Source organism: Trachemys scripta, chromosome 4 (assembly GCF_013100865.1).
Source record: "Trachemys scripta elegans isolate TJP31775 chromosome 4, CAS_Tse_1.0, whole genome shotgun sequence".
Lineage (NCBI taxonomy): Eukaryota > Metazoa > Chordata > Testudines > Emydidae > Trachemys > Trachemys scripta.
The window spans coordinates 49,471,777-49,499,245 of NC_048301.1; the positions used below are offsets into that span (position 1 = coordinate 49,471,777).

General features: G+C 42.0%; 1 protein-coding gene across 1 annotated transcript; it reads right to left on the bottom strand.

Annotated features, from left to right (window-relative positions):
* Positions 1–418: 418 nt before the first annotated feature.
* LOC117875869 (opsin-5-like) lies at positions 419–27,321 on the bottom strand. The gene is made up of 6 exons (XM_034767393.1): positions 27,228–27,321; positions 24,238–24,443; positions 23,748–23,847; positions 14,220–14,324; positions 13,379–13,602; positions 419–886 (listed from the first exon to the last, which is right to left on the bottom strand). Exons 1-6 carry the CDS (start codon positions 27,319–27,321, stop codon positions 419–421), a joined length of 1,197 nt encoding a protein of 398 aa, XP_034623284.1.
* Positions 27,322–27,469: the final 148 nt, after the last annotated feature.

Below are 27,469 nucleotides of genomic sequence, written 5' to 3' on the forward strand. Positions count from 1 at the left end.
CGATCTGCGGTCGATTTAGTGGGTCTTCACTAGATCCTTCAATAAGATCCTGGATTTTGGACCAGTATGTAATCAAGCCACATAGGGGAATAGAGTAAAATAGAAATAGAGTTGGGGGTCCATGTACAGGACGTATACATTGATATGCACAATTTGTCAGGAATAAACAAATACCTTTATTTTAGTAATGTGCTAATTTAATTTTAAAAAGGGAAAATAGGCAAAAGCTAATCTCCATGAATTAATTATCAGTTTTGCTATGTCTTTTTTAGTCACTGGGAAATTGTATCTGAGAACAGTTGTAAACCTCTGTGAAATATTAGCAGACTGATGAGGACAAGAGACAAAGGTCATTTGCTGTGGAAATCTAATCTTCAGGAAAAAAAATAGTCCTTATTTCACCTTCTCCAGATCAAAGTCAGCCAGATCCACTTTGTTTCCTTTGAATTGTTTTTACTCCAAAAGCGGTAAGTTGATTAGAAACAGGAGAAATAAATGAAGGATTCTCCTGCACCAAAGGAGTGTCTCTGGGCAGTGAATCCATGTCTAAGCCTGGCGTTTCAGCCTCAGGAACTTTGGACACAAATTCTCTCTGTGGTTTCAGGAGGACAGCTGCCTCATTTCTTTGATTGAACATCTGTACTGGCATTTGTAGGGTTGAATCCTTGTCTCGGTTGAGACACTGGAAAAAGTTTCTGATGTCCTTACGGAATTTAGAGCTCATTCCCATGTAGATGAGTGGGTTGTAAAAACTGGCAGATTTGGCAAAAAGGCTGGCTAGGACATTGGTGAGCACTGGCACTTGAAACCCACATGCTGACCACATAGAGATTACTGCATAAGGAGACCATGCCAGGAAAAAGGCAAAACAAATTACAAATGACACCTGAGAAGAAAAAACAACATGGGAGCATCAAAACTGTAAACACCACATTTGTAATGTCATGATTCTAGAACTATGTCAGCTTTTGGAAGCACTTCTACATTTTGTAACTACTAAAAGATCTACTCACCCCAAAGGCATTTTCACAAAGCTTTAGCCATTATCTACCAAAATTAAAGGAAAATTCTTCCTCGGTTTCTCGCAGCTAAATAGAATTAATTAAGAAGCTATGGGAGAGTATCTGGGTCTCCTTCAAACACACTTGGACTATAATTTGGGTCATTTATTTATATTCTGATGGCTGGAAAATGGGTTTGGAAAAAGGAGGACAATTTAAGTGTTAACTCCAATGAACAAGAAAAAGCTTCCATCAGAATAATTTGCACTGTATGCATCAGTTAGATAGAACACCATTGACACTCTATTAAATACATTGATTTCATAGAGCCTATGTGAGTACGCAAATGTACAAATTTATATGTACTATATTTCATAATCAAAATGATCTATCCTACAGAAATGGAAATAATAAAACAAAATTTTACAGTGGAGACCTTTTGTTGTTGCTGGAAATGTTGTATGGCCAGCAAATTGTGCTATCATATAAGGATGTTTCAGGAGCTACATGAACATGCAATATGGTGGTGACACGAGGAGAGCAAATCTTTAATCAAGTACAAAAAACATTGAAAAGTCTAATTGAAACCAGAAATACACGGATTTTCAGAGGCAGGCTGGGAAGGCTAGAAATGTCCATTCGTAAAACAGTTCTTTGCATCAAAGAAACTAAATTTAATTTAAAATGTACACAGCATCTGGTTGAGTTATATATTTTTTAGTGTGGTCAGCATCATAGTATCTAAGACATGGCCCAGATGGAGGCTTTCCTTATTCTAACAGTCACACCAGTATCAAAGTTTTTTCCCTACCTTGCTCCTTGTCTTCACTGATATCTAGTTTCATGATTATTATCAATTATTATTATTATTTTGGGAGGGATGGTGAGGATAGGTGAGTTTAGTTAGGAGGGAATAAGCTAAATAGAAAGAAAAGTGAAGGGATAGGGACATTTGAGAAAAGGAAGGTGGGACAGGGCAGGGGAAAGGAAGGTAGGAAGGGGCAGCTGTGGAGTGAAGTTGACATGAAGAGACTGGGAGGAAGGGGGATGGTTGGAGCAACAGCCAATCAGAACAGGGCAGCAAAAGTCCAGTTAAAACTATAGATGGTTCTCTGAATGACCAAAAATCCCTGCCTTGGCTGCTTCCGCTCCTATCCATTGGAGTCTCTGTCTGGTTCCTCTGCACTTTTTCCTCAAGGTCATGTAGAGTCAGAGAGGCACCAGCTGCATCCTGGTGCCCACAAAGCATGTGAGAGATCTCCCTTGAACAGTTCTGGGTCCAAGGTGGTGCTGGGAGAAGGGAGGACCCTAAGGAACCCAATTTAACCCCTCCAACCAATACAGCTATCCCTGCTTAGTCCAGCGGGTAGGTGCAGCTACAGAAGCAGACAATGTGGCTGGTTCCTATTTCCTATTGGAAACACTCTGCGTAGGATCTTAAGAAAAGAATAGATCATAGTTAAGGCTACGTTTTAGTCACGGGTATTTTTAGTAAAATGGACAGGTCACGAGCAGTAAACAAAAATTAACATGACCTGTCCATGACTTGTACTATATCTCTGGCTAAACTGGGAGTGCTCGTTGGGACTGGGGGAGACTGCGCATGCTCGGGGGAAGGCCCGGGGGGGCGCCACAAGTGCTGGGGGTGTGTGGCCTAGGGGGTGCCACGGGTGCATGGGGGTTGCAGGCATTAAGAGTGTGGGCTGGTGGGCACCGCGAGTGTTCAAGGGGGTGGTCCGGGGGGCACTGCAGGTGCAAGCAGTCCAGGACCCCCACTGGTGCTAGAGGGGTGGGGGGATGGCAGGGCTGGCAGGCTCCCTACCTGGCTTCTTGGAAGCAGTGACATGTCCCTCCCTAAGCTCCTAGCTCCATGCCGTGCGCTGCCAGCTCTGCAATGCCCATTGGTCGGGAACAACGGCCAATGGGAGCTGTGGGGGCAGTGCCTCTGGGAGGAGGCAGCGCGTGGAGCTAAGAGCTGAGGGAAGGACATGTTGCCACTTCCGGGGAGCCCCCTCAAGGTAAGCGCTGTCCCTCCCATGCCCGAACCTCCAGCCCCCCATCCAAACTCCTCCTGTTGTGGTTGCCTGAGACCGCCCCAGCAGTGATTGCCCCAGCAGTGACTGGTGCAACTGGCCCAGGGGCTGCCTGAACTGCTCAGGAAGCCCCAGCGCCAGCCACACTGGCCGTGACTTCCGTGACCTCTGTGACAAACTCGCAGCCTTAATCATAGTATAGATCAAAAGAAGAGATAATGGCTGTACTTCATATGTGGAATCAGAGATTAGAGACATATTAAGCCATCCAGTCAACTAGCCCATGTTGTTATCCATGCTGCAATGGCTTCATTGTTCCTGTCATTTGAACAAGCTGGATCAAAGCTAGCTTGGGTATGATACCCTTAATGTGCTTATTGTAGTTTGGTTAAAATTATGATTCAGGGTAGAGGAGGGAGAGGAATATAATCATTTAAAAGTATTAGAAGAACATTAAGACCATGATAGATCATGGTTCAAGGGCTTTTGATCCTTCCTGTCAAAGGTAGGGGCCCGGGCAGAGACAGGTGCATCGTGAAAGTGAATGCCTGGCTGCGAAGATGGTGTCGTCAGGAAGGCTTTGGCTTCCTCGACCACGGGATGCTATTCCAGGAAGGACTGCTAGGCAGAGATGGTGTTCACCTTTCGAGGAGGGGAAAGACCCTATTTGGACACAGATTGGCTAACCTAGTAAGGAAGGCTTTAAACTAGGTTCGACGGGGACAGGTGAGCAAAGCCCACAGGTAAGTGGGGGAAATGGGTCAGAAATAGGAAGGAGCATGGGCTATGATGGCTGAGAGAAAGGAGGGTCAGGGCAAAACTGGGAGGCAAGATCAAATCAGTATCTTAGATGCCCATATACAAATGTGAGAAGTATGGATAATAAGCAGGAAGAACTGGCAGTGCTAATAAATAAATGCAATTATGACATTGTTGGCATCACTGAAACTTGGTGGGGTAATACACATGATTGGAATGTTGGTATAGATGGGTACAGCTTGCTCAGGAAGGATAGACAGGGGGAAAAGGGAGGAGGTGTTGCCTTATATATTAAAAATGTACACACTTGGACTGAGGTGGAGATGGACATAGGAGACAGAAGTGTTGAGAGTCTCTGGGTTAGGCTAAAAGGGATAAAAAAAACAAGGGTGATGTCTTGCTAGGAGTCTACTACAAGCCACCTAACCAGGTGGAAGAGGTGGATGAGGCTTTGTTTAAACAACTAACAAAATCATCCAAAGCCCAAGATTTGGTAGTGATTGGGGACTTCAACTATCCAGATATATGTTGAAAACAACACAGCAGGGTACAGACTATCCAATAAGTTCTTGGACTGCATTGCAGACAACTTTTTATTTCAGAAGGTTGAAAAAGCTATGAGGGGGGAAGCTGGTCTAGATTTGATTTTAACAAATCGGGAGGAACTCGTTGAGAATTTGAAAGTGGAAGGCAGCTTGGGTGAAAGTGATCATGAAATCATAGAGTTCATAAGTCTAAGGAAGGGTAGAACGGAGTACAGCAAAATAGAGACAATGGATTTCAGGAATGCGGATTTTGGTAAGCTCAGAGAGCTGATAGGTAAGGTCCCATGGGAATCAAGACTGAGGTGGGAAAAACAACTGAGGAAAGTTGGCAGTTTTTCAAAGGGACACTATTAAGGGCCCAAAAGCAAGCTATTCCGCTGGGTAGAAAAGATAGAAAATGTGGCAGAAGACCACCTTTGTTTAATCACGAGATGTTGCATGATCTAAAAAATAAAAAGGAGTCATATAAAAAATGGAAACTAGGACAGATTACAAAGGATGAATATAGGAAATCAACACAGGAATGTAGGGGCAAGATTAGAAAGGCGAAGGCACAAAATGAGCTCAAATTAGCTACAGGAATAAAGGGAAACAAGAAGACTTTATCAATACATTAGAGGCAAGAGGAATACCAAGGACAGGGTAGGCCCACTGCTCAGTGAGGAGGGAGAAACAGTAACAGGAAACTTGGAAATGGCAGAGATGCTTAATGACTTCTTTGTTTCGGTCGTCACCCAGAAGTCTGAAGGAATGCCTAACATAGTGAATGCTAATGGGAAGGGGGTAGGTTTAGAAGATAAAATAAAGAGAACAAGTTAAAAATCACCTAGAAAAGTTGGATGCCTGCAAGTCACCAGGGCCTGATGAAATGCATCCTAGAATACTCAAGGAGCTAATAGAGGAGGTATCTGAGCCTCTAGCTATTATCTTTGGAAAATCATGGGAGACAGGAGAGATTCCAGAAGACTGGAAAAGGGCAAATATAGTGCCCATCTATAAAAAGGGAAATAAAAACAACCCAGGGAACTACAGACCAGTTAGTTTAACTTCTGTGCCAGGGAAGATAATGGAGCAAGTAATTAAGGAAATCATCTGCAAACACTTGGAAGATGGTAAGGTGATAGGGAATAGCCAGAATGGATTTATAAAGAACAAATCATGTCAAACCAATCTGATAGCTTTCTTTGATAGGATAACAAGTCTTGTGGATAAGGGAGAAGCGGTGGATGTGGTATACCTAGACTTTAGTAAGGCATTTGATACGGTCTCGCATGCTATTCTTATCAATAAATTAGGCAAATACAACTTAGATGGGGCTACTATAAGGTGGGTGCATAACTGGCTGGATAACCATACTCAGAGAGTAGTTATTAATGGTTCCCAATCCTGCTGGAAAGGTATAACAGGTGGGGTTCCACAGGGGTCTGTTTTGGGACCGGATCTGTTCAATATCTTCATCAACAACTTAGATATTGGCATAGAAAGTACGCTTATTAAGTTTGCAGATGATACCAAACTGGGAGGAATTGCAACTGCTTTGGAGGATAGGGTCATAATTCAAAATGATCTGGACAAACTGGAGAAATCGGCTGAGGTAAACAGGATTAAGTTTAATAAAGACAATCAGTTTCACACATACAGAATGGGAAGAGACTGTCTAGGAAGGAGTATGGCAGAAAGGGATCTAGGGGTTATAGTAGACCACAAGCTAAATATGAGTCAACATATGATACTGTTGCAAAAAAAGCAAACATGATTCTGGGATGCATTAACAGGTGTGTTGTGAGCAAGATGAGAAGTCATTCTTCCGCTCTGGGCACCGCATTTCAAGAAAGATGTGGAGAAATTGGAGAGGGTCCAGAGAAGAGCAACAAGAATGATTAAAGGTCTTGAGAACATGACCTATGAAGGAAGGCTGAAAGAATTGGGTTAGTTTAGTTTGGAAAAGAGAAGACAGAGAGGACATGATAGCAGTTTTCAGGTATCTAAAAGGTGTCATAAGGAGGAGGGAGAAAACTTGTTCATCTTAGCCTCTAAGGATAGAACAAGAAACAATGGGCTTAAACTGCAGCAAAGGAGGTTTAGGTTGGACATTAGGAAAAAGTTCCTAACTGTCAGGATGGTTAAACACTGGAATAAATTGCTTAGGGAGGTTGTGGAATCTCCATCTCTGGAGATATTTAAGAGTAGGTTAGATAAATGTCTATCAGGGATGGTCTAGACAGTATTTGGTCCTGCCACGAGGGCAGGGGACTGGACTCGATGACCTCTCGAGGTCCCTTCCAGTCCTAGAATCTATGAATCTTTATTAATGATAAGGTTGTTGAAGGTGTCAAACAATAGGAATAATGGTATGGCACTTAGTGAAGGAAAATTTAGGCTGAATACAAGGAAACAGTGATGTTTATTAGACTGTGGTACAGATTCAAGAGAAACTGGGGAAACCTCAATGACTTCTATCATTTAAAGCTGGACTGGATAAAACATTGGAAAACATAAGGAGGCAAAATCCTGCATTGGCATATGAAACTAGATGACCTAATAAGTTTGTTCCACATTCTCGATTTGACATAGCAACCTGCATAGAACTCAGAGGGAGGTGTACATGTTGCAAGAGGGAAGAGTTTGGAGGAGGCACCAGGAAGTCAGTCTATATGCACATGGGTAGAATGCTAGCTGCAGTTGCAGCATCTCTGTAAACAGTTATCTTAATAAAAAAGAGCTAGTTCAGAATTATTTGTGCGAGTAATTGCTTGGTGTTAAGTGGTTACGTGTTTACTAAAGATTAGTTTTAAAAAGACCAAAATTAATGTTGTCATGTGTTAGTACCTCCTCCCATCTTGAACGTGCATTTGGGTTGGTCTTGGCCATAAGAATGAGAGAGGCAGCTGAAACATTTTATATGAACCTAGGTGAAATATGAACCACTGCCATTCTGTGCTACAGTTCTAGTTTCACTGCTTCCACTGATCAAATGGCAGGTCCTCAAACTAGGTGCTTCTTCCTACTTTTTTCTTGTTCCTCTCTATCTTTTCTTTCCCTGTGCTTGAACCTTCTAAGGCTGGCTGATTCCTTCAACACTCTCTTTGTTGCTAGTTTGTGTAGCCATTACTGCTTCTGCCTGCAATGGCTCCCACAATGGTTCCTGTTCCCAACCACAAATTTGTTTCTATCAAGAGGTTCCAATTTAACAGGCCAGACTTCTGCAAATCAGGAAAGTTGTGTCACCTTAACACCTCTCGAGCTTTCAGATAGTAAGAGTAAGGACAAAAAGCCTCAATATTCTCTGTTATTATAGGGTCAAGATAGCCCTCCAAGAAGCATACCCTAGTTTTGAAGAGGATACTTCTACAGGAATACATGTTTACTCTACCTGATACATATCTTTATGGCCAGAGAAGTGATGTGGGATCTCATGATGAAATTTGTGGGCTAGTCATCTAAGCCTCCATACAGACTCTATAAAGTAAGTGTCTTTGTATCTTCTGATATTACTTATTTCTGGTTGAGGGGTTCTGTGAACCACTGTCTTATCAACTGCACCCACAACCCTTCATTGGTACTGTTTACTACATCACAAAGGTAGCCTCCAGACTGGTGGTGATATAGGCCCAGGAAAATGGGGAATGTATCTGGTCTTGTATACCTACCAATCCAGAGGTTCCATGCTTTTGTGGAAAACATGCATATCTTCCTTATAGTCCAGTGTTATCATAATTTCTGCTTTTAAAGAACCCATTGGAGCATGGTGGCAAGTGACTGACAGCGAATGGAATGTTTAGAATGGAGAAGCCAAATGTACAGATAGAATCATTCAACTGGAAGGGACCTTGAGAGGTTATTTAGTCCAGTCCCCTGTATTCATGACAGGATATTATCGAGACCATCCCTGACAGTTGTGTGTCTAACTTGCTCTTAAAAATCTCCAATGATGGAGATTCCACAACCTCCCTGGGCTTTTATTCCAGTGCTTAGCCACCCTGACAGTTGGAAGTTTTTCCTAATGTCCAACCAAATCACCCTTGCTGCAATTTAAGCCAATGGGCTTAAGCTTCTTGTTCTATCTTCAGAGGTTAACAAGAACAATTTTTCCTCCCTCCTACTTGTAACAACCTTTTATGTACTTGAAAACTGTTATGTCCCCTCTCAGTCTTCTCTTCTCCAGACTAAGCAAACTCAGTTTTCTGAATCTTCCTTCATAGGTGTTGTTTCCTAAACTTTTAATCATTTTTGTTGCTCTTCTCTGGACTTTCTCCAATTTGTCCACATCTTTTCTGAAGTGGGCACCCAGAACTAGACACAATACTGCAGTTGAGACTTAATCAGTATGAAGTAGAGTGAAATAATTACTTCTCATATCTTGCTTACAATGCTCCTGCTAATACGGCCCAGAATGATGTTTGCTTTTTTGGCTTGTGATCCATTATGACCCCTAGAAGCCTTTCTGCAGTACTCCTTCTTAGGCAGTCATTTCCCATTTTGTATGTATGCCACTGATTGTTCCTTCCTAAGTGGAGTACTTTGCATTTGTCCTTATTGAATTTCATCCTATTTACTTCAGACCATTTCTCCAGTTTCTCCAGATCATTTTGAATTTTAATCCTATCCTCCAAAGCACTTGCAACCCCTCCCAGTTTAGTATCGTCCACAAACTTTATAAGTATACTCTCTATGCTATTATCTAAATCATTAATGAAGTTATTGAACAGAACTGGACCCAGGACCGATTTCTGTGGGACCCCACTGGATATGCCCTTCCAGCTTGACTGGGAACCACTGATAACTACTCTCTGGGAATGGAGCAACAGAGGGTCCTGTGGCACCTTTGAGACTAACAGAAGTACTGGGAGCATAAGCTTTCGTGGGTAAGAACCTCACTTCTTCAGATGCAAGTAATGGAAATCTCCAGAGGCAGGTATATATCAGTGTGGAGATAACGAGGTTAGTTCAATCAGGGAGGGTGAGGTGCTCTGCTAGCAGTTGAGGTGTGAACACCAAGGGAGGAGAAACTGTTTCTGTAGTTGGATAGCCATTCACAGTCTTTGTTTAATCCTGATCTGATGGTGTCAAATTTGCAAATGAACTGGAGCTCAGCAGTTTCTCTTTGGAGTCTGGTCCTGAAGTTTTTTTGCTGTAAGATGGCAACCTTTACATCTGCTATTGTGTGGCCAGGGAGGTTGAAGTGTTCTCCTACAGGTTTTTGTATATTGCCATTCCTGATATCTGACTTGTGTCCATTTATCCTCTTGCGTAGTGACTGTCCAGTTTGGCCAATGTACATAGCAGAGGGGCATTGCTGGCCTATGATGGCATATATAACATTGGTGGACGTGCAGGTGAATGAGCCGGTGATGTTGTAGCTGATCTGGTTAGGTCCAGTGATGGTGTTGCTGGTGTAGATATGTGGGCAGAGTTGGCATCAAGGTTTGTTGCATGGGTTGGTTCCTGAGTTAGAGTTGTTATGGTGCGGTGCATGGTTGCTGGTGAGAATATGCTTAAGGTTGGCAGGTTGTCTGTGGGCGAGGACTGGCCTGCCTCCCAAGGTCTGTGAAAGTGAGGGATCATTGTCCAGGATGGGTTGTAGATCACTGATGATGCGTTGGAGAGGTTTAAGCTGAGGACTGTAGGTGATGGCCAGTGGAGTTCTGTTGGTTTCTCTTCTGGGCCTGTCTTGTAGCAGGAGGCTTCTGGGTACACGTCTGGCTCTATTGATTTGTTTCTTTATTTCCTTGTGTGGGTATCGTAGTTTTGAGAATGCTTGGTGAAGATCTTGTAGGTGTTGGTCTCTGTCTGAGGGGTTGGAGCAGATGCGATTGTACCTCAGTGCTTGGCTGTAGACGATGGATCGTGTGGTGTGACCGGGGTGGAAGCTGGAGGCATGAAGGTAGGCGTAGCAGTCGGTGGGTTTTCGGTATAGGGTGGTGTTAATGTGGCCATCGCTTATTTGTACGGTGGTGTCCAGGAAGTGGACCTCCCGTGTAGATTGGTCCAGGCTGAGGTTGATGGTGGGGTGGAAGCTGTTGAAAGCATGGTGGAATTCTTCCAGGGCCTCCTTCCCATGGGTCCAGATGATGAAGATGTCATCAATATAGCGTAGGTAGAGAAGGGGCATGAGTGGACGGGAGCTGAGGAAGCGTTGTTCCAGGTCAGCCATAAAAATGTTGGCATATTGTGGGGCCATGCGGGTGCCCATAGCGGTGCCACTGGTCTGGAGGTATATATTGTCACCAAATTTGAAATAATTGTGCGTGAGGATAAAGTCACAGAGCTCAGCAATAAGTTGTGCTGTGTCATCATCAGGGATACTGTTCCTGACAGCTTGTATTCCATCTGTATGTGGGATGTTTGTGTAGAGAGCCTCTACATCCATGGTGGCTAGGATGGTGTTTTCTGGGAGGTCACCAATGCATTGTAGTTTCCTCAGGAAATCTGTGGTGTCACGGAGATAGCTGGGAGTGCTGGTGGCGTAGGGTCTGAGTAGGGAGTCCACATATCCAGACAGTCCTTCAGTGAGAGTGCCAATGCCCGAGATGATGGGGCGTCCAGGATTTCCAGGTTTGTGGATCTTAGGTAGTAGATAGAATAACCCTGGTCGGGGCTCTAAGGGTATGTTGATTAGTTCCTGTGTTAGTGTAGGGAGTGTCCTGAGTAGATGGTGTAGTTTCTTAGTGTATTCCTCAGTGGGATCTGAGGAAAGCGGCCTGTAGAATTGGGTATTGGAGAGTTGTCTGGCAGCCTCCTTCTGGTAGTCAGACCTGTTCATGATGACAACAGCACCTCCTTTATCAGCCTCTTTGATGATAATGTCAGGGTGGTTTCTGAGGTTGTGGATGGCATTGCATTCTGCACGACTTAGGTTATGAGGCAAGCGGTGTTGTTTTTCCACAATTTCTGCCTGTGCACGTCGGCGGAAGCATTCTATGTATAGGTCCAGACTGTCATTTCGACCCTCAGGAGGAGTCCATGTGGAGTTCTTCTTCCTGTGTTGTTGGTGGGAGGGTATCTGTGTATCTCTGGGAATGGTTTCCCAACTGTTATGCAGCCACCCTATAGTAGCTCCATCTAGGTTGTATTTCCATAGTTTGTTTATGAGAAGGTCATGTGAGAGAGTATCAAAAGCCTTAGTAAAGTCAAGCTACACCACATCTACTGCTTCCCCCCATCCACAAGCTTATTATGCTGTCAAAGAAAGCTATTAGGTTGGTCTGAATGATTTGTTCTTGACAAATCCATGCTGTTAATTATATTATCTTCTAGGTGTTTGCAAACTGATTGCTTAATTATTTGCTCCATTATCTTTCCAGATACTGAAGTTAAGCTGACTGCTCTGTAATTCCCCAGGTTGTCCTTATTTCCCTTTTCATAGATTGGCACTATATTTGCACTTTTCCAGTCTTCTGGAATGTCTCCCGACTTCCATGCTAATGGCTCAGATATCTCCTTAATCAGCTCCTTGAGTATTCTAGGATGTATTTAATCAGGCCATAGTGACTTTAAGACATCTATCTTGTCTAAGTAATTTTTAACTTGTTCTTTCCCAATTTTAGCCTCTGATCTTACCCCATTTTCACTGGCATCCCCTATGGTAAATGTCCAATTTGCTACTAACATTTTTGGTGAAAAACTGGTACCAAAAAGTCATTTTGCACTTCTGCCATTTCCATATTTTCTGTTATTGTTTTCCTCCCTTCATTTAGTAATGGGCCTACCTGTCCTTGGTCTTCCTCTTGCTTCTAATGTATTTGTAGAATGTTTTCTTGCTACCCTTTATGGCTCTAGCTAGCTTAATCTCGTTTTGTGCTTTGGCCTTTCTAATTTTCACCCTACATACTTGTGTTATTTGTTTATATTCATCCTTTGTAATTTGACCGAGTTTCCACCTTTTGTAGGACACTTTTTGAGTTTCAGATAATTGAAGATTTCCTGATTAAGCCAGAATGGTCTCTTGCCATACTTCCTGTCTTTCCTATGCAGTGGCATAGTCTGCTCTTGTGCCCTTAATAATGTCTTTGAAAAACTGCAAACTCTTGAATTCCCCATCTCCCCCCCCCCCCTTTGACTTGCTTCCGATTGGATCTTACCTACCAGCTCTCTGAGTTTGCTTAAATCAACCTTATTGAAATCCATTAGCTTTATTGTGCTGTTTTCCCTCCTGGCATTCCATAGAATCATGAACTCTGCCATTCCATGATCACTTTCACCTAAGTTGCCTGGCATTTTTAAATTCTCAACCAGTTCCTCCCTATTTGTTAAAATCAAATCTAAAAGTCTTTGCCCTTGTAGCTTTCTTCACCTTTTGAAAAAAAATGGTCTCCAATCCAATACATGTTGGATAATCTGTGCCCTGCTGTATTATTTCCCCAACAGACAGCTGGGTAATTGAAATCCCCCATCATCACCAAGTCCTGTGCTTGGAATGATTTTGTTAGTAGTTTTAAAAAAGCATCATTCACCTCTTCCTCCTAGTGATGTGGTCTGTAGTAGACCCCTACCATGACATTTTACCCCTTTTATCCTTACCCAGAGATTTTCAACAAATCTGTCTTCTATTTCCATCTCAAACTCAGTCCAAGTGTATACATTTTTAAATATATAAAATAAGGAAGAGCCTATTTCATTAGTGGGTTTAGCAATAAGCCACCTTTCCTCTAGGTCACCAGTTCAAAACTGACCCGAGACAGTGGAGACCAGGGTTGTTCAATAGTCTACATGCAATGAGGTGGGGGGTTTCAATTCATGTCTCAGCCAGGACTCCACATCACAACTGGTACTCAATAATATCCTTGTTGGCAGACTCAGGAGGATGGCTGAAAATTGAATGAGCAATGAGACCGAACTGTCCTCTCATCTCTAAAATGATTAGAGTATGTTGGTAGGGAAACATGGGGGAAATTTTGCAATATCAGTGGTGTGCCTGTTCCAGGGACAGAAAACGAAAATCCTTTTAGTTATTTGTCAAATCTAGCATTTGTTCTAAGAATTAAATTACATAAAATACGTACGTAGCATGCTATATTGTAGGCAAAGAATTGTCCATTACCTGTGTAATATTTCGTTCCATGAGCCGCTGCCTTTGGCTAATTTTTTTACCTCTTGTGGTCTTGTGACTTGATTTAACAGTCTTTATTATGGACACGTAACAGAAAACCATGATGGAGACAGGAATAAAGAAGCCAAATATAAAGACTCCAATCACGTAGGACTTATAGACAACAGAAAATGTTGCCTTGATCCAGTCTATTTCACATGTTCCATATTTGTTGTCTGAAAAAATTGAACATATTAAGTATGAACAAATCCCTTTATCTGAAACAATTATGGATTGTATTAACTGATGTGCACTTTACAAAGTCTTTAGAGAGGCTTATACAAGAAAAAGCTGTCTCATCACTTTTATAATTAGTACCTATTTAAAACAAAATTGATTCCCCATTTAAGATGTACAGAAAATGTTATTTTCTACTATTGACAAATTGCTTGCAAAACAAAATTCTCATTTACATGGAGGCTGTATTTACTCCACTCTAGCAATGTAACGAGGCCTTAAAGTGGGCATAAATTAAGTTTAAATTACCAGAGTGTTCTAGTGGAGACTTCTTGCAAACAAGATTCAGACACTTCTGTCTTTATATATAGATGTACAGAAATGTATATTAATTCCTTGTTTTTCCATTTATCAATCGCATTACTCTACTATCAAAGGAATGTGGCATGCAGGCAATAAAATAACTGTTGGTTTCAGTATTATCTAGGTTACTCACTCTCATCCTGTCCAGAAATATTCTGCAGAGTTGCACAGTGATTACTACGGTTTTTAATGGACACATATGCTGGATAAGATTTTTCTCCATATAGGTAATTCTGTAGAAATGAACACTCACCTGTATAGCTACCCCACCCTATAAGTGGTGCACTGGCCCAGAAAAGAGCAGCTGTCCATATCACAATCATGGTTAATATAATATTTTTTCTATCAATTTTGTGAGCTGTAAATAAAAGATAAAGATAACAAATTTGATCTCCAAAACAGATTAACAAGAAAGATTGTTTGCAGCTACACCTGAATTTTAGAAGAGAAAATGTTAAAAAAATTAATGTCATAAGAAAATAAGTACATTAAATTGTGCAATCTAACAAATGTTAAGAGCTGAAGGAAATATTTCTTCACTTAATAGATTATATAAAAAAGAGCAGTTCCATTAATGAAATACTGTTACCTCCTTTTTTTTTGTAAATACAGTAGTCCAGATCAACGTTCCCTCTAACTTTACATCCATGTTTGGAATTAATTTTGTTATGTGCACCAATATGGAGGTAATGTGTGGTGGAGGTGAGGGGTTTGCACTGTGGGAGGAGGCTCAGGGCTGGGGGAGAGGTTTGGGGGGTGTGTGTGGGGAGGGGAGGGCTTTGGGGTGGGGCCCAGGATGAGGAGTTTGGGGTGCAGACTGCCCCAGGGCTGCAGCGGGGAGAGACGTTGTGACAGTTCTGGCAGGGCCAGGGGAGAGGCGCCTCTCCCCAGCGCGGTAGTTCCAGCAAGGGCTGGGGTCAGGGGAGAGGCACCTCTCTCTGCTGTGTGCCTGCATGGCCCTTAATAGCCTGCTGTGCGGCCACACAGCCACTCAGTTTAGAGAGAACTTAGGTCCAGATTCCCATTTACACTGAAGTCCCTTTACACTGCTTTGACAGTATAAAGAGGGCTTAATGTGGGGGTAAATTTACAATACATATATTTGTAAATGTTTTCTTTTCCTTTACAAATAAATAAGTAAAAAGGAATTTTCTGACTGAATTTGCAAAGATTTACTTCTAAGTACTGTTGCCTGATCAGTAGTTTATGTATTAATTATATTGATTACTTAAGAATCCCCAGCTATCACTTTGAGGGTTGCCAGGTTTTTCCCCCAAGATCAGGGCCAGTATTATTCAAATTATTATATAGTTGGGAACCTTGATGTGCACAGTTGCAACACTCACACTATAGGAACCCTTTTATATTTACAAATGTTGTTTATTAATACATTTAGCACAAACACTCCAAGTAAGGTAGATAGAGATACTACAGAATGTACATCTGCACACCCATATACTCACACCATCTCTTGTAGAACCACCTGAAATGTTCGTCATCATCTTCCTCATCACCATCACCTTCCCCATCATCACCAATGGCCTTATTCTGGCACCTCCCAAGGCCTACATCTCTCTCTCCTACCGCCCCGAGGCTGGGATGCTGCTTTTATAACGTAATCCTTCTGCCCCTCTGAGTTGGCAGCAACAAGGGCTGGGTTCAGTATCTAGGGGTTCCGTTTCAATAACACAACGCAAAACCGGCTTGAGCCCCCACCCAGTGACCTGGGACAATTACATACCACCCCCCAGGCGCCTCTAGAAGGTAATACTTCCCCTCTTGCAAGCAGAGACTGAGTGTAGCAAAAGTCTTAATAAAGGAGGGAAACAATGCGGCATCATGTTGGGGAAACACCACAAATAGGATTCATAACACAAACCATGAGCTAAAGACCCACCTCCAAGTAAGTTTGGCAGTGTCCTTTTCCCCTCAGGGTCTTAAGTCCAATCACCCCAAAGTCCAACAACCCAAAAGTCTCTGTCCCTGGTCAGTGCCGCCCCAGAGTTCAAAAGTTCATCGGCAGAGTTTTCCTCGGCCTGGGGGGAAAGGGGGGGGGGGGGGCATACGGGGTGTTAAGGGGCACCTTACGTGGTCCAAGGCTGACTGCCCCGCCTCTCCGTGGAGTTCTGCTTCACCTTCAGCCTTCACCACGAACGGCTCAGCTCTACCAGCCGCTCCGCTCTGGTCCGGTCCTCCAGCCGTCCCGTGAGCCACTCCAGCCGCCCTGCAAACTGCTCCGCTCTGCTCGCTGTTCCGTGGGACGCTCCAACTGTCCCACAAACTGCTCCGCTCTGCCAGCCTCTCCAGTCCACCAGCCGTCCCATGAACCGCTCCAGCTGTCCCCGCAAACTGCTCTGCTCACTGTTCCATGGCCCACTCCAAACTGCTCTGCCAGCCACTTAGCAATGTATCTTCAGGCTCCCCCACTAGTTAACACAGCACTCAGTGATCTCAGCTCAGTAATTTTAGCTCTTTTAGCAATTTCAGCTTGTAGTAGGGGAGCCCCAGTGTTGGTGCACCATTGGCCCAAAGTGAATTCAGCTCAGCAGCCTCTAGCTAGAATCAAAATTGGCTCGGCTATTCAACAGTGGAGAGAGAAGGTGGTGCCATTGGTGTTCCAGGCCCTCAAAAGGGGCCCATACCATCAGATACACACACATACCTGTCCCCAAGCTCTCTCAATTCATTGGGTTTTGGAACCCATGTCCCTTGTCTAGCGAGTGCTACTTAGGTGATGGTGAGACCCTCTGTCATAAAACAGTTTCATTTTCCTTGAGTCACATAATCAGGGTAATAACACTTTATTCCTCCTGCCCCAATAACAGAGAAACTGGGGATCCCACAGCTGCCAAAGTGACCATTTTGGGCTGCCATGGGCTCATGCTAGGCGGGGTGGGTGTGCCTATGCAAACAAGATCAGCTCCTGAAGTTCTTTTCCACACTCACCATAATTCACTACCAGATGTCAGGGTAGAGCTCATCCTGACTCTGCTTACAATAATATGTTACACTAGTGCCGCTACGTTTGATGCATATTCAATAGGGGATTTTCCCCCATTCTTATTTGTATTTCCTCACCTTACTAATGTTGGAGTGTCTTTTTCCTATAGATTAATATATCAGTGATCTCAACTTATTATCATATACATCAATTCGTTACCATGGTCCTTTTGTGATTAGATATCACATTTGTTATTTTTGTCCTAATTGGTTCTTTCGGTTCTTTCCAAGTTTCAAGTTGTGGTGTACCTGTTAAGTTTAAAAGGATATGAACTTAGGAAAGTCCCTATGCCAACCTGCTTTAACGCATCCTCTATGTTCACGGTTGCAGCCATACATGGCCCTTATGCTTTAATGCATTACCATCTATCTAAGTGGAAGGGCCCAAACATATGTATGCTAACTTTACCCTAGCTCTGCATACAGGATGTGGCCTGCAGGTCCCCCCTTATGTTACAGCCAAAATATACTCTAATATAAACCTATAAATCTATTATAATAAAACAAATAATTAAACCCATAAGAAAATAAGAAAGTTATAAGAAAAGATATCTAGGCAAGTAAGCAGGCTACCCTTAGATGTATCTCATGTACCTGTGGTCAGAACTTCCCCTTAAACTCTATTTTCGACTCCCCAAATATCTGGGGCTTTCTGTTGGGCTGTTTATCTGTGCAAAGTTTATCTGTTCAAAGTTCATAGGCCTCAAGCCTTATGTTAACTTGCTGAAGTTAATGTCTTACAGAATACAGGCTTGTAGGTTTCTTGCATTACTGCTGAATATAATGCAAAGCAGTAAATATAATAAGGCAAGCTTGCCCACTGGCTACAGTAGCAGTGAATATGACAAAGGCAAACTAGCCCACTGGGCAACAGTACCTTTTCATATATTTAAACCTGGTGTACTTGTTAGGTGGTGAGATTGGCTGGTAGCAACCAGAGAATTTTAACTCATGCCAGCATGGCATTTAGGAGACATTTTCTGAGAACTTGCTTGACGAAAGAGTGAGTTGGCTTCATTTCCAGGTTTTATCAGTATCATTGACCACTTGGGGATCCTTTTCCTTTGAAAATGAAGGACACACTGGCTTTGTCATATATTGAATAGGAACCTTCTTGTGGTGGTGATGAGGAGGAACTCAGACTCCTAACCCTGGCAGGAAAGTATCAGAAAACTGCTTGACTATAATTGAGAGAATAAGTCCTCTTCTTCATTACCTCCTTTGGTAATGAATGATCATGTAATGTTCCTCCCTCACATCTTCCCCTAAAAACTTTACATCTTTCTCCTAGTTTTATGTCTCCACCTGGTCTCTTGTGCACTTTCCATGGTTTCCTTGGTAACCTTGTGTGACAGAGACACCTTAGCAATGCATCCTGTGTTCTTTCTGAACAGGTCTCACCTCACACCTGATAAACACATTACACCAAACACAAATCTTGCAGGGTATTTATATGAAGGATATCATATGAGGTGTCTACAGAAAGCTCATTATTTGTCAAGACTCAAATCTTTTCAAGATGTGTGTATAGCTAACATCAAAGGAATAATGGGTTTATATTGAAAGTATATTTTATGGACTTGGAGTAGAAATTCATGACCAGGAGTTGATGCGTGTAGGGCAGGGGTGGGCAAATTATGGCCCCGCAGGCTGGATCCGGCCCACCAACCATTAAAATCCGTCCCTTGAGCTCCTGCTGGGGAGCAGAGTCTGGGGCTTGCCCCGCTCCAGCGCTCCATCTGGAGAGCAGGGTCAGGGGCCACTCCACACAGCTCCCGGAAGCAGCAGCACAGCCCCCTCTTGCTCCTAGGCGTAGGGACAGTCAGGGGACTTTGCTCTGCACGTTGCCCCCACCCCAAGTGCCACCCCCGCAGCTCCTGTTGGTCGGGAACCACTGCCAATGGGAGCTGCAGGGACATTGCCTGTGGATGGGGCAGTGTGCAGAACCGCCTGGCTGCGCTTCCACGTAGGAGCCAAAGGGACATGCTGCTGCTTCCGGGAGCTGCTTGAGGTAAGTGCTGCCTGAAGCCTGCACCCCTGAGCCTCTCCCCATGCCCCAACCTCCTGTCCCAGCTCTGATCCCCCTTCTGCCCTCTGAACCCCTCAATCCTCCTATACCCCAAGTCCCTCATCCCCAGCCCCACCCCAGAGCCCACACTCCCAGCTGGAGCCCTCTCCCCTCCCCCCACCCCCGCACCACATGTCTCAGCCACAGCCTGGAGCCCCCTCCCGCACCCTGAACTCCTCATTTCTGGCCCCACCTCAGAGCCCGCACCCCCAACCAGAGTTTTCACCCCCTCCCACACTCCAACCCCAATTTTGTGAGCATTTGTGGCCCGCCATATAATTTCTATTCCAAAATGTGGCCCTCAGGCCAAAACGTTTGCCCACCCCTGGCCTAGGGGATGGCCCATGTAAGCAAGAGAGAGTTGTCACTCCTCCCTAATCAGGTGGTGAGCCAATGCAAGACTCAATTGACAAGCTTTGCTCCCTCCCAAAACTATCAATGGAAAACCATCGAAGGCACTACCAAACAAATGAAGCCTCTTGGACGTGAAAAAGGAATGTTACAACAGACAGAGTTTTGCTCTGGCTGTAATTAAAAAACTAAGGGCTGTTTTCACTATAGCACAGAGAAGCTCTCTGGATTCATCTTTTGGAGGTTTTATGAACCTTGTGGTGCTTTCGTGATGTTTGGGCCCTGGTTCTTGTTAAACCAGTCAGCTCTGCAAAAGACTGAGTTTTTTCAGGAAAGCCTACTTTATTACATAGATAAGGTAACTATTGATAAGTGTAGATCCAAGTTCACATTTTATGATTTTGTTTTGTGTTGTCATCAGTTGTTTCCATCTTTCTCTTATTTCTAGTTAAAGTTTTATTTTTTCTTAAAGAATCCTACATTTGTTTTATTGTAAGTGCTCACAAGTGCTGTGTAGTTTAGAGAAGTGGTGGCTAAAGATAAAACTGGGGTACACAGCAGCTTTGGATACATGGTAGCTGGAATTTCTGTGAGTAGCCAGTCTCAGGGTGTTGCCAGATGCATTGATTACCGGTATGTATTGTTATATTGATTGCTTTAAAACCCCAGTTAACACTTTGAGGTTCGATAGGTTCTTTTCCCAAGATCGGGCCCAGTATTATTTGAATTATATTGTAGGTGGAAGCCCCTATGTGTATGGCAATGGCCACAACACCCAAACTCAGGGAAGGCCTTTTGAAATTGTAAAATTTTTATAATTACTATAATTAGTCTTTAAGTAAAACAATCCAAACAAATAAGGTGAACTGATACAGGACTGTAATAATGCCCAGCACCATTACATAGGCAATTCTCTCTATCCTTGGGGAGGACTCGAAAGGGTGAGACAAATCTTAGTCTGAGACAAGGATCAATTCCAATGGCCTAACCATATAAGTGGATGTTTTATAGATCTTGATGTTCATCATGCATATACCTGAGAGGTTCCTCCCACTTTTACCACATCAGAACTTCCTCACCCTCATAATGTTGTGTTGTCTTACCCTATAGGTTAATATATTAATTAATTTAAACTTATTAGCATACGTCAATTGGTTACTATGGTTACCTATGGTTGAACATCTGCTGATGTTTTTCCCTCCCAAAATACCCTAAAATGGTACTGACTGACTTCTTGCAGTTATCTGTCAGTAATTTATGCTTAGTTTCAACACTTTTGAATATTGCAAAACAATATCTTATGTCATTTTGTGACTTAAGGACACTGCTGGTTTACTTACTTATGCTAATTCTATTAAACAATTTACTTCTACCAGGGCTATTGGGCCTTGCTGTTATGCTAAGTGCTTAAGCTAATCTCTTATAGACCTGTACTATAGGTTTCTTGTGTTTCTGTAATATTATTCCTATCTGTTACCATAACAGTATGTGGGCTACAGGGGCTGGATATCACAGGGGAATGATTCAAAGGGATTCAGGGATTGGGGTGTGTGATGAGATCCCCGGGGTGCAGTCTGGGACTGTGGCACTGCTGTGCCCCCCTGAACTCTCTCCAGCCTGGGCTGTATCTCACAATGTCTTGCTAGTGACCAGCAGCAAACCCCTCCAGGTGCTGTTATCACTCAGCATGAACACACGTGGAGCCCCTCACCCAGCTATATTGCATGAATGCTCCCAGAACCACTCATGAATCACACAGGGAAAGGCACCAGCCAGATCCCCCCAGTTCCCAGCACTGTACCCCAGGAATATACAGTCTTGAACTACTCAAGATGAGCACTGCAAATTTATTAATTGGTTCATCACTTCATCAGTGGAAAGTGGATATACACCAGCCTTTGTAAACCTGAGTAGATATGCCACACACTTCATACAAACTCACTGATAAAGATAAACAGTAAAACAAATTTATTGACTACAAAAGATAGATTTTAAGTGATTATAAGTGATAGGCAAAAAGTCAGAGTTAGTTACTAAAATAAAATAAAATATAAGCACGCAGTCTAAACTCTCCACACTATTCGACTGGCCAACATCTAGCTTAACTCTCCACCCCACTGGATATTGCAGTTCATAGTATGCAGATTTCACCCTTGAAACCTGGGCCAATCTCCTCTGCTTAAGTTTTCTCAGTATCCTTGTTGCTTGCAGCATGGGTGCGGGCAGGAGGAAGGTGAAGCATAGGTCTGCTCTGTTCTGATTTATACCCTCAGTTTCACATACTTGGGGAACACACAAGTCCAGGCATGCCTGGTGGGCATTACTGAATCTCCAAGCAAGGCTGAGCAATTCCCCTGGTTTAGCCTCATGCAGGTGCGTCACTGAATTGTAGTTCCCTTGCTGGACAATGGCTCTTGATGGGCTGTTTGACACCCACCCGGGCATTGGTTACTTTCCTTGCTATTGCCTCTGGGGAGCTAGTATCTGGCTGATTTCCCAACTTACAGCATGTTTTAGTGACAACCATACAACACAATTCTCAACTTCATATGCATTAATGATATACGTATATGGATAGAAAAATGACTTTCCGCAGATCATAACCTTTCCCCTGATAACTCACATGGCCTGCTTTATATGCAAGATCACAATCATATTTAAATTAGGAACATGGGGGAGCACTCTGTAACCCCCAAGATACAGAATGTCACAGGGTGCACCTATTGTTAACCTGCAAGGTGAGGAAAGGGCTGGAATTAGGCCAGAGGAGTATGCTTGAGTGGCTGAAGCACTGGAGGCATCAGAGAGCTGAGACCAGCTACACAAGACAGACTCCCTTTTGCTAGAGGCAGGGAGTAACAAGGTGACTCACAGTTCTGGGTACCCTGAGAACTATCACACTCTCCAAATTAGCCTGTACACTCTCAGGAACAGAGACTAGGGGGCCAGATTCTGATTTCACACGGCTATAAACTGCAATGAAATCAAAACAATTACTAACCCATGGTTTACACTAATGTCAATGGGATTAGAATCAAACCCCACATCTTATTCTGCATTTGTAAAACATCATGCACACGTAGAGTGCAATATAATTATGTACCCAAAAGGCCTATGTTTAAACTATGTTATGAAGGTTGTAATTTTCTAACTTTACAATGCTTGACTTTGCAACTCTAACAACATTTTTTTCAACATACAAAAAATACCAAAAAAAAAAAAACAAAAACAAACAAAAAAAAAACACAAAACCCAGCCCGATATAATTTCCCAATTTCTAAAAAAGAACATTCTGTTATGCACTTGACATACCCGGTCATAGTACCTCTTCGTCCCAACCACAGATCAGCAGAATTTGAACTCTGGACATAGAAGCATTGCAATTCAGACCTCTACCACTTGAACTAAAGGACTATCTACAATAGATGGCAACAGGAGTCGGCTATTATCCAATGTGGGCAAGCCACTAGGAGGACAACACAACACACACTGGGTTGAATGAGTAGTCCCATTTTACAGACACCAAGTATACTGTAGACTGTCTGATAAGCAATATAATATATTAGAGACCTGGGTTCTTTTTATTGACAGCTTGTGTAACCTTGCACTGGGGTAGGAGACCTTGCTCAATGAATAAGGATTCTGAAGGACACAAAATTAGTAACACTGGTCAGTAGAGGAGGTGAGTCAAGAACTCATGGTATGGTGACTCCCAGCTCAGGGTTGTAAGAGTTGGAGAAATATTGTATGTGTCCCATCTGGAGATTCAGCTCAGGGAAGCTGCTTCAGGGAGACACTGGGGAGCATGCTCTGTACCACTGTGGGGAAGTGTGGTATAGGGAATGTTCAGCAGCAAGCCTACAATAAATTGTATTAAGCTTAGGTAAATAAAGATTTTAACAGCTTATAAATTGGCCAAATTTGAACAGATTTTCATATACACAGCAAGAAGTCTCTCTCTGACACCAGAACTATCTGCCTGGCAAATTTTGGGTTCCTGTTCCAAAACAGAGGCACAAGAGCTCTTCAAAGTGGTTTGAAAATTTTTTTTTAAATGGGAAGTGTTAGGTCACCTTAATATATCAGTTGCTAACATAGGTCCTATAAAAAGTGTTTTTCGGGAGTGGGAGAATATTTAGATTTTCGTAAAAGAACAAAGCTTTGTATTGTATTCACGAGTGTACCCCTAATTATACTGGAAACATGAGTTTTAGCAAGGTAAAAAAGACAATTGTTCATATATTTTCAATCTAATTCTTAGGCTTGATTTTAAAGATGTCAAGTATATAATATTGTCAACACGTTTAATACAATATACCTTTTAGGTAGTGATTCGATGTTTGGCAAAGAAAGCTGACATACCTTGGTGAGGCTGGCATCCTTTAATGTATCTGATGACACTGATGGCTGTCAGAGTATTAATACTGACTAGACCAAAAAAGAGTATTATAAATCCGTCCACCTGACAAGGAAAGGGTGGAGAGAAGGAGAAAAAAAATCCAAATTCAAAGGTAGAGAACACAGAAAAAACATGACATTTATTAATATTTAGTATGTTTCTACTAAGTATTTTGAAAGTTCTTTTTAATATTTATTCACACATTTGATTCTAGGCTAACTGTGTTTGATCTTGCATGCACAGAAACAGCTTACTTAAGGACAGCAATTGAAAACAATTGCTCCTGGATTTTTGCCCTGCCAAAAAAAAAAAAAAAAAAGTAAGACTAAAACAAACCCAATTACTAAATAAAACATCAATGTCACAGGAATCTTTATATTCTTCTGTTATTAAGTTAGGTTCTAAGTATTCAGAAAAAGATTAAGAATCTAGAAATGTAAATAATGCAGTTACCTTGCATGTCCATACTGAAGTGATTAGAAAGCCATCATCTCTAAGAACATTAAACAGCTCTAGAATGCCCCTTGAATAGCCAAAGAGGGAAATGCCTGCATCTGAGACAGCAAGATTGAAGGTGAGATAGTCCTGAGGGTCCAGGGAATGTCGTTGGTAGTACATGATGAAGATCACCCCTCCATTGCCAAGCCAAGAAAGCCAACCTATGCAATTAAAAGTCAGTGCTGTAGGACAACTGGAGAACAATTTGAAAGAAAAATATTAATTGGTATTTTGCACTTCCTTTTTGCAGGAAAAATGGGTCATGCCATTGACTTCTCCCTTTCCTTAAGTTGTGGCATTGACTGACAGACTTGGAGCTCCATACAGGATGATGGCTGTTACAGAAGAGGTTAGATAAATATATTGAGCAATAATGGGAGGACTTCCTAGAAGTATGACAAGATAGGGAGAGCCTCAGGTGGTTGCAATTAGTTAAATTAAACTTTCATTGCAAATAATCTCCTAATTAATTCACAATTTGTGATGAGAATTCAAGAGACAAGTTGACTGAATATGGAGAGCCTGAGATAATCTCCCTAAGACCTCGCTCCTGTCAGGAGTTTCCAGTAGTGCACACATCTCACCAGTAATACGGTACATAACATACTTTCATAAGAGTATTTTTGAATGAAGCTGGAACTGATCTGAATAGTTTATATTACATTGGACAACTCATAAAACAGCCTGTTTTTCAGGTTCACAAACAAAATAGCAGTTGATCAGACCTTGCCCAGGAATTAAGGAACAAAAAAATATTCGAAAACCGCCATTGTATATCTGATTTCTGCCGTTATGGGGCAGAGAATTCACTGCTGCTAAAACAGCTCTTTTGCAACAATGAAACATTCAGAGAGGAGTTTCCAGTACTTAATGGGCTTTCCATAACCTGGAACTACCTGGAGACTCAGCAATGCAAAATACCCCGAATGGGCTTTCTACATATCTAACCTCAATGAAAGACTTGAAGCCACTTTGAATAGTTTATGAGGAATCTAGAAACAACACGAGAAGCCTTTCCATTAGGCTAAAACATCTAGAATGGACAGTCACAACCGCAAAATAAAAAGAGAAAAGGGTTTCTAGAAGTTTGACCAAAATGAATTGGGCTTTTGAATACACAGAGCAGGTTTTTACACTCCAACCCAACCCAGAATTGCTACTGCACAACACCTGGAATGGACTTCCATTAGAATCTCAAAATATATTGTAACTTTGTGAGGTTGCTGTTTATCTGAGAAAAGGGGGTCAACTTCTCAGCTCTTTGCAGTCCAGAAATAATGGGTAACCCCACATGATTTCTGATGGCCCATATACCATATTCTACCTTTGTCTGAAACTACTGGGGTTTTAGGAAGGGGATGTTTTTATAGTCTTGCCTCATGAGCTGGCAGTTAAATTCAACTTTTTAGGCATGTATTATGTATTTTTGCAGAAGATATTGGCTTCCATAAATTGGAAATTGTCTGTTTGCTGTTGCTTGCAAAATTTATTGAAGAGTAATGGCCAAAGTATGATTCTCTCAAACCTGATCAAGTGACTGTCAAAACCGTTCCAGTTTTGGACTTCAAAAATTAATTGACTTCTTTAGAGATCATGTCCCCAGCATTACTCTGTTTAAGGAAGACAGTGAAGCCATATTAATAGCCTCAACAAACCTTGGCGATGAAAACATACTACAGTTAAAAAGTAAACATGGCTAGGCTAGGTAGAAGCAGCTCTAGGGAAACAGATTATATGCATAGAGAGTCCACAATCAAAAAAGGGTCGGACAAAGTTAATTAAGATTCTAAAAGGCCTTCTAAAGGTTATTTTAAGTCCAGCTCAGTCATATTTGGCCTGAGGGAGGCATGATGGAAAATATGGCTTCACACATATTCCAGATGTGAAAATATTTATCTCGTGAGTTAGAAAATAAGCCTACAATTCCAATTCACTATTAGAGACCACGTGAAGTTAAAAAATAAAAGTAAACTAATTTGATAAAAAATATGTTTCTAAAGTCTATGAATAGATTCCTTCATTCAGTCTACGCAGGATGGAGACAGGTTGTCTTGTGTATTATTCATAGTCTCAAAAACCTGTTAAATTTGCTGTGATTTTCACTCACTCCATGAATTAAAGTAGGTTTGTTTGCTATTTTATAAAACTGTTCATGCACGTAGCTATCATTTATTATGTATAATTGAAACAATGTAAAAACTACTTAGTTCAGTTTTAGTAGTAGGGCTTTCAGTATCAAAAATGTTTGATTCATATAAATAACAATAACAAAGCTATTTCCTACTAACAGCATTGTAGGTTTGAGATTTGTATTTTGAACAAAAAAGAGCAGATGTTTTTGATAATCTACTCAGATCGTTACAGATACAAATAATGTGGAACAATCCCAGGAGTTTGACAACTTCTAATTCTAAGGGAAGGAAAGAAATTTTGATTTTATCGTCGTGAATTTCTTAGGATGGTGTAGTACTATGCTATGAAGGGTGACTATGTAGAGAACTGGTCTTCACTTTTCATTTCCCACCCTACCCCAATTCCAGTTTCCATTTTACACTACTCATTTCATGTTTTAAAGCTAGACTCTTTCTGAAAGCTACCAATTTCTCATTTATTTTTAGCTGGATTTTTATAGTGATAAATTAACCTGAAATATCTTCAACAAAGTATAACAGTAGCAGCAACAAAAAGTAAATAAACTATCAGTGTCAAGCTGTGAATTAGTCTTTGGATAACAAATATATAAACATTATGGTAAGTAAAGTCCATTTCCTTTGATTTTAAATAACTGCAATTTCTAAACATATATAAGATCCAACTTTACCCTTGAAAAGGCACAGGTATACCGATTTTCCACAAACTCATGATGAGCCAACTGCACATCTCTCTTCAGAGCGAAGAACAGAAAATAAAATTTGAAACACAGCTTGAATTTGCTTTTTACTTACCTAGCGTGAGCAAGTAAACCCCAATAATGGTTTCCCAATCCTCTGAGACAGCAAACCCAGACTTGTTACTGTGCAATAAGCTGGAGCTGTCCATCAGCACCACTCCCTCACTTTCTGGAAAGTTCCGATTCAGAAAACACAGTAGTAGATGCAAACTATTTCTCTCTCTCTCTCTTTTAAATAAGCATCTCACAGAACTTCTTTGACTCTTCTTTAGCAAGAGTAAGATTATTACTTCTTTA

Coding starts and splice junctions, on each gene's coding strand:
- LOC117875869 (XM_034767393.1), bottom strand. CDS start 27,321: ATGGACAGCTCCAGCTTATTGCACAGTAACAAGTCTGGGTTTGCTGTC. Junction 24,444..27,227: donor GGTTTACTTGCTCACGCTAG/GTAAGTAAAAAG, acceptor TTAATTGCATAG/GTTGGCTTTCTTGGCTTGGC. Junction 13,603..14,219: donor AGGGTGGGGTAGCTATACAG/GTGAGTGTTCAT, acceptor CAATTTTTTCAG/ACAACAAATATGGAACATGT.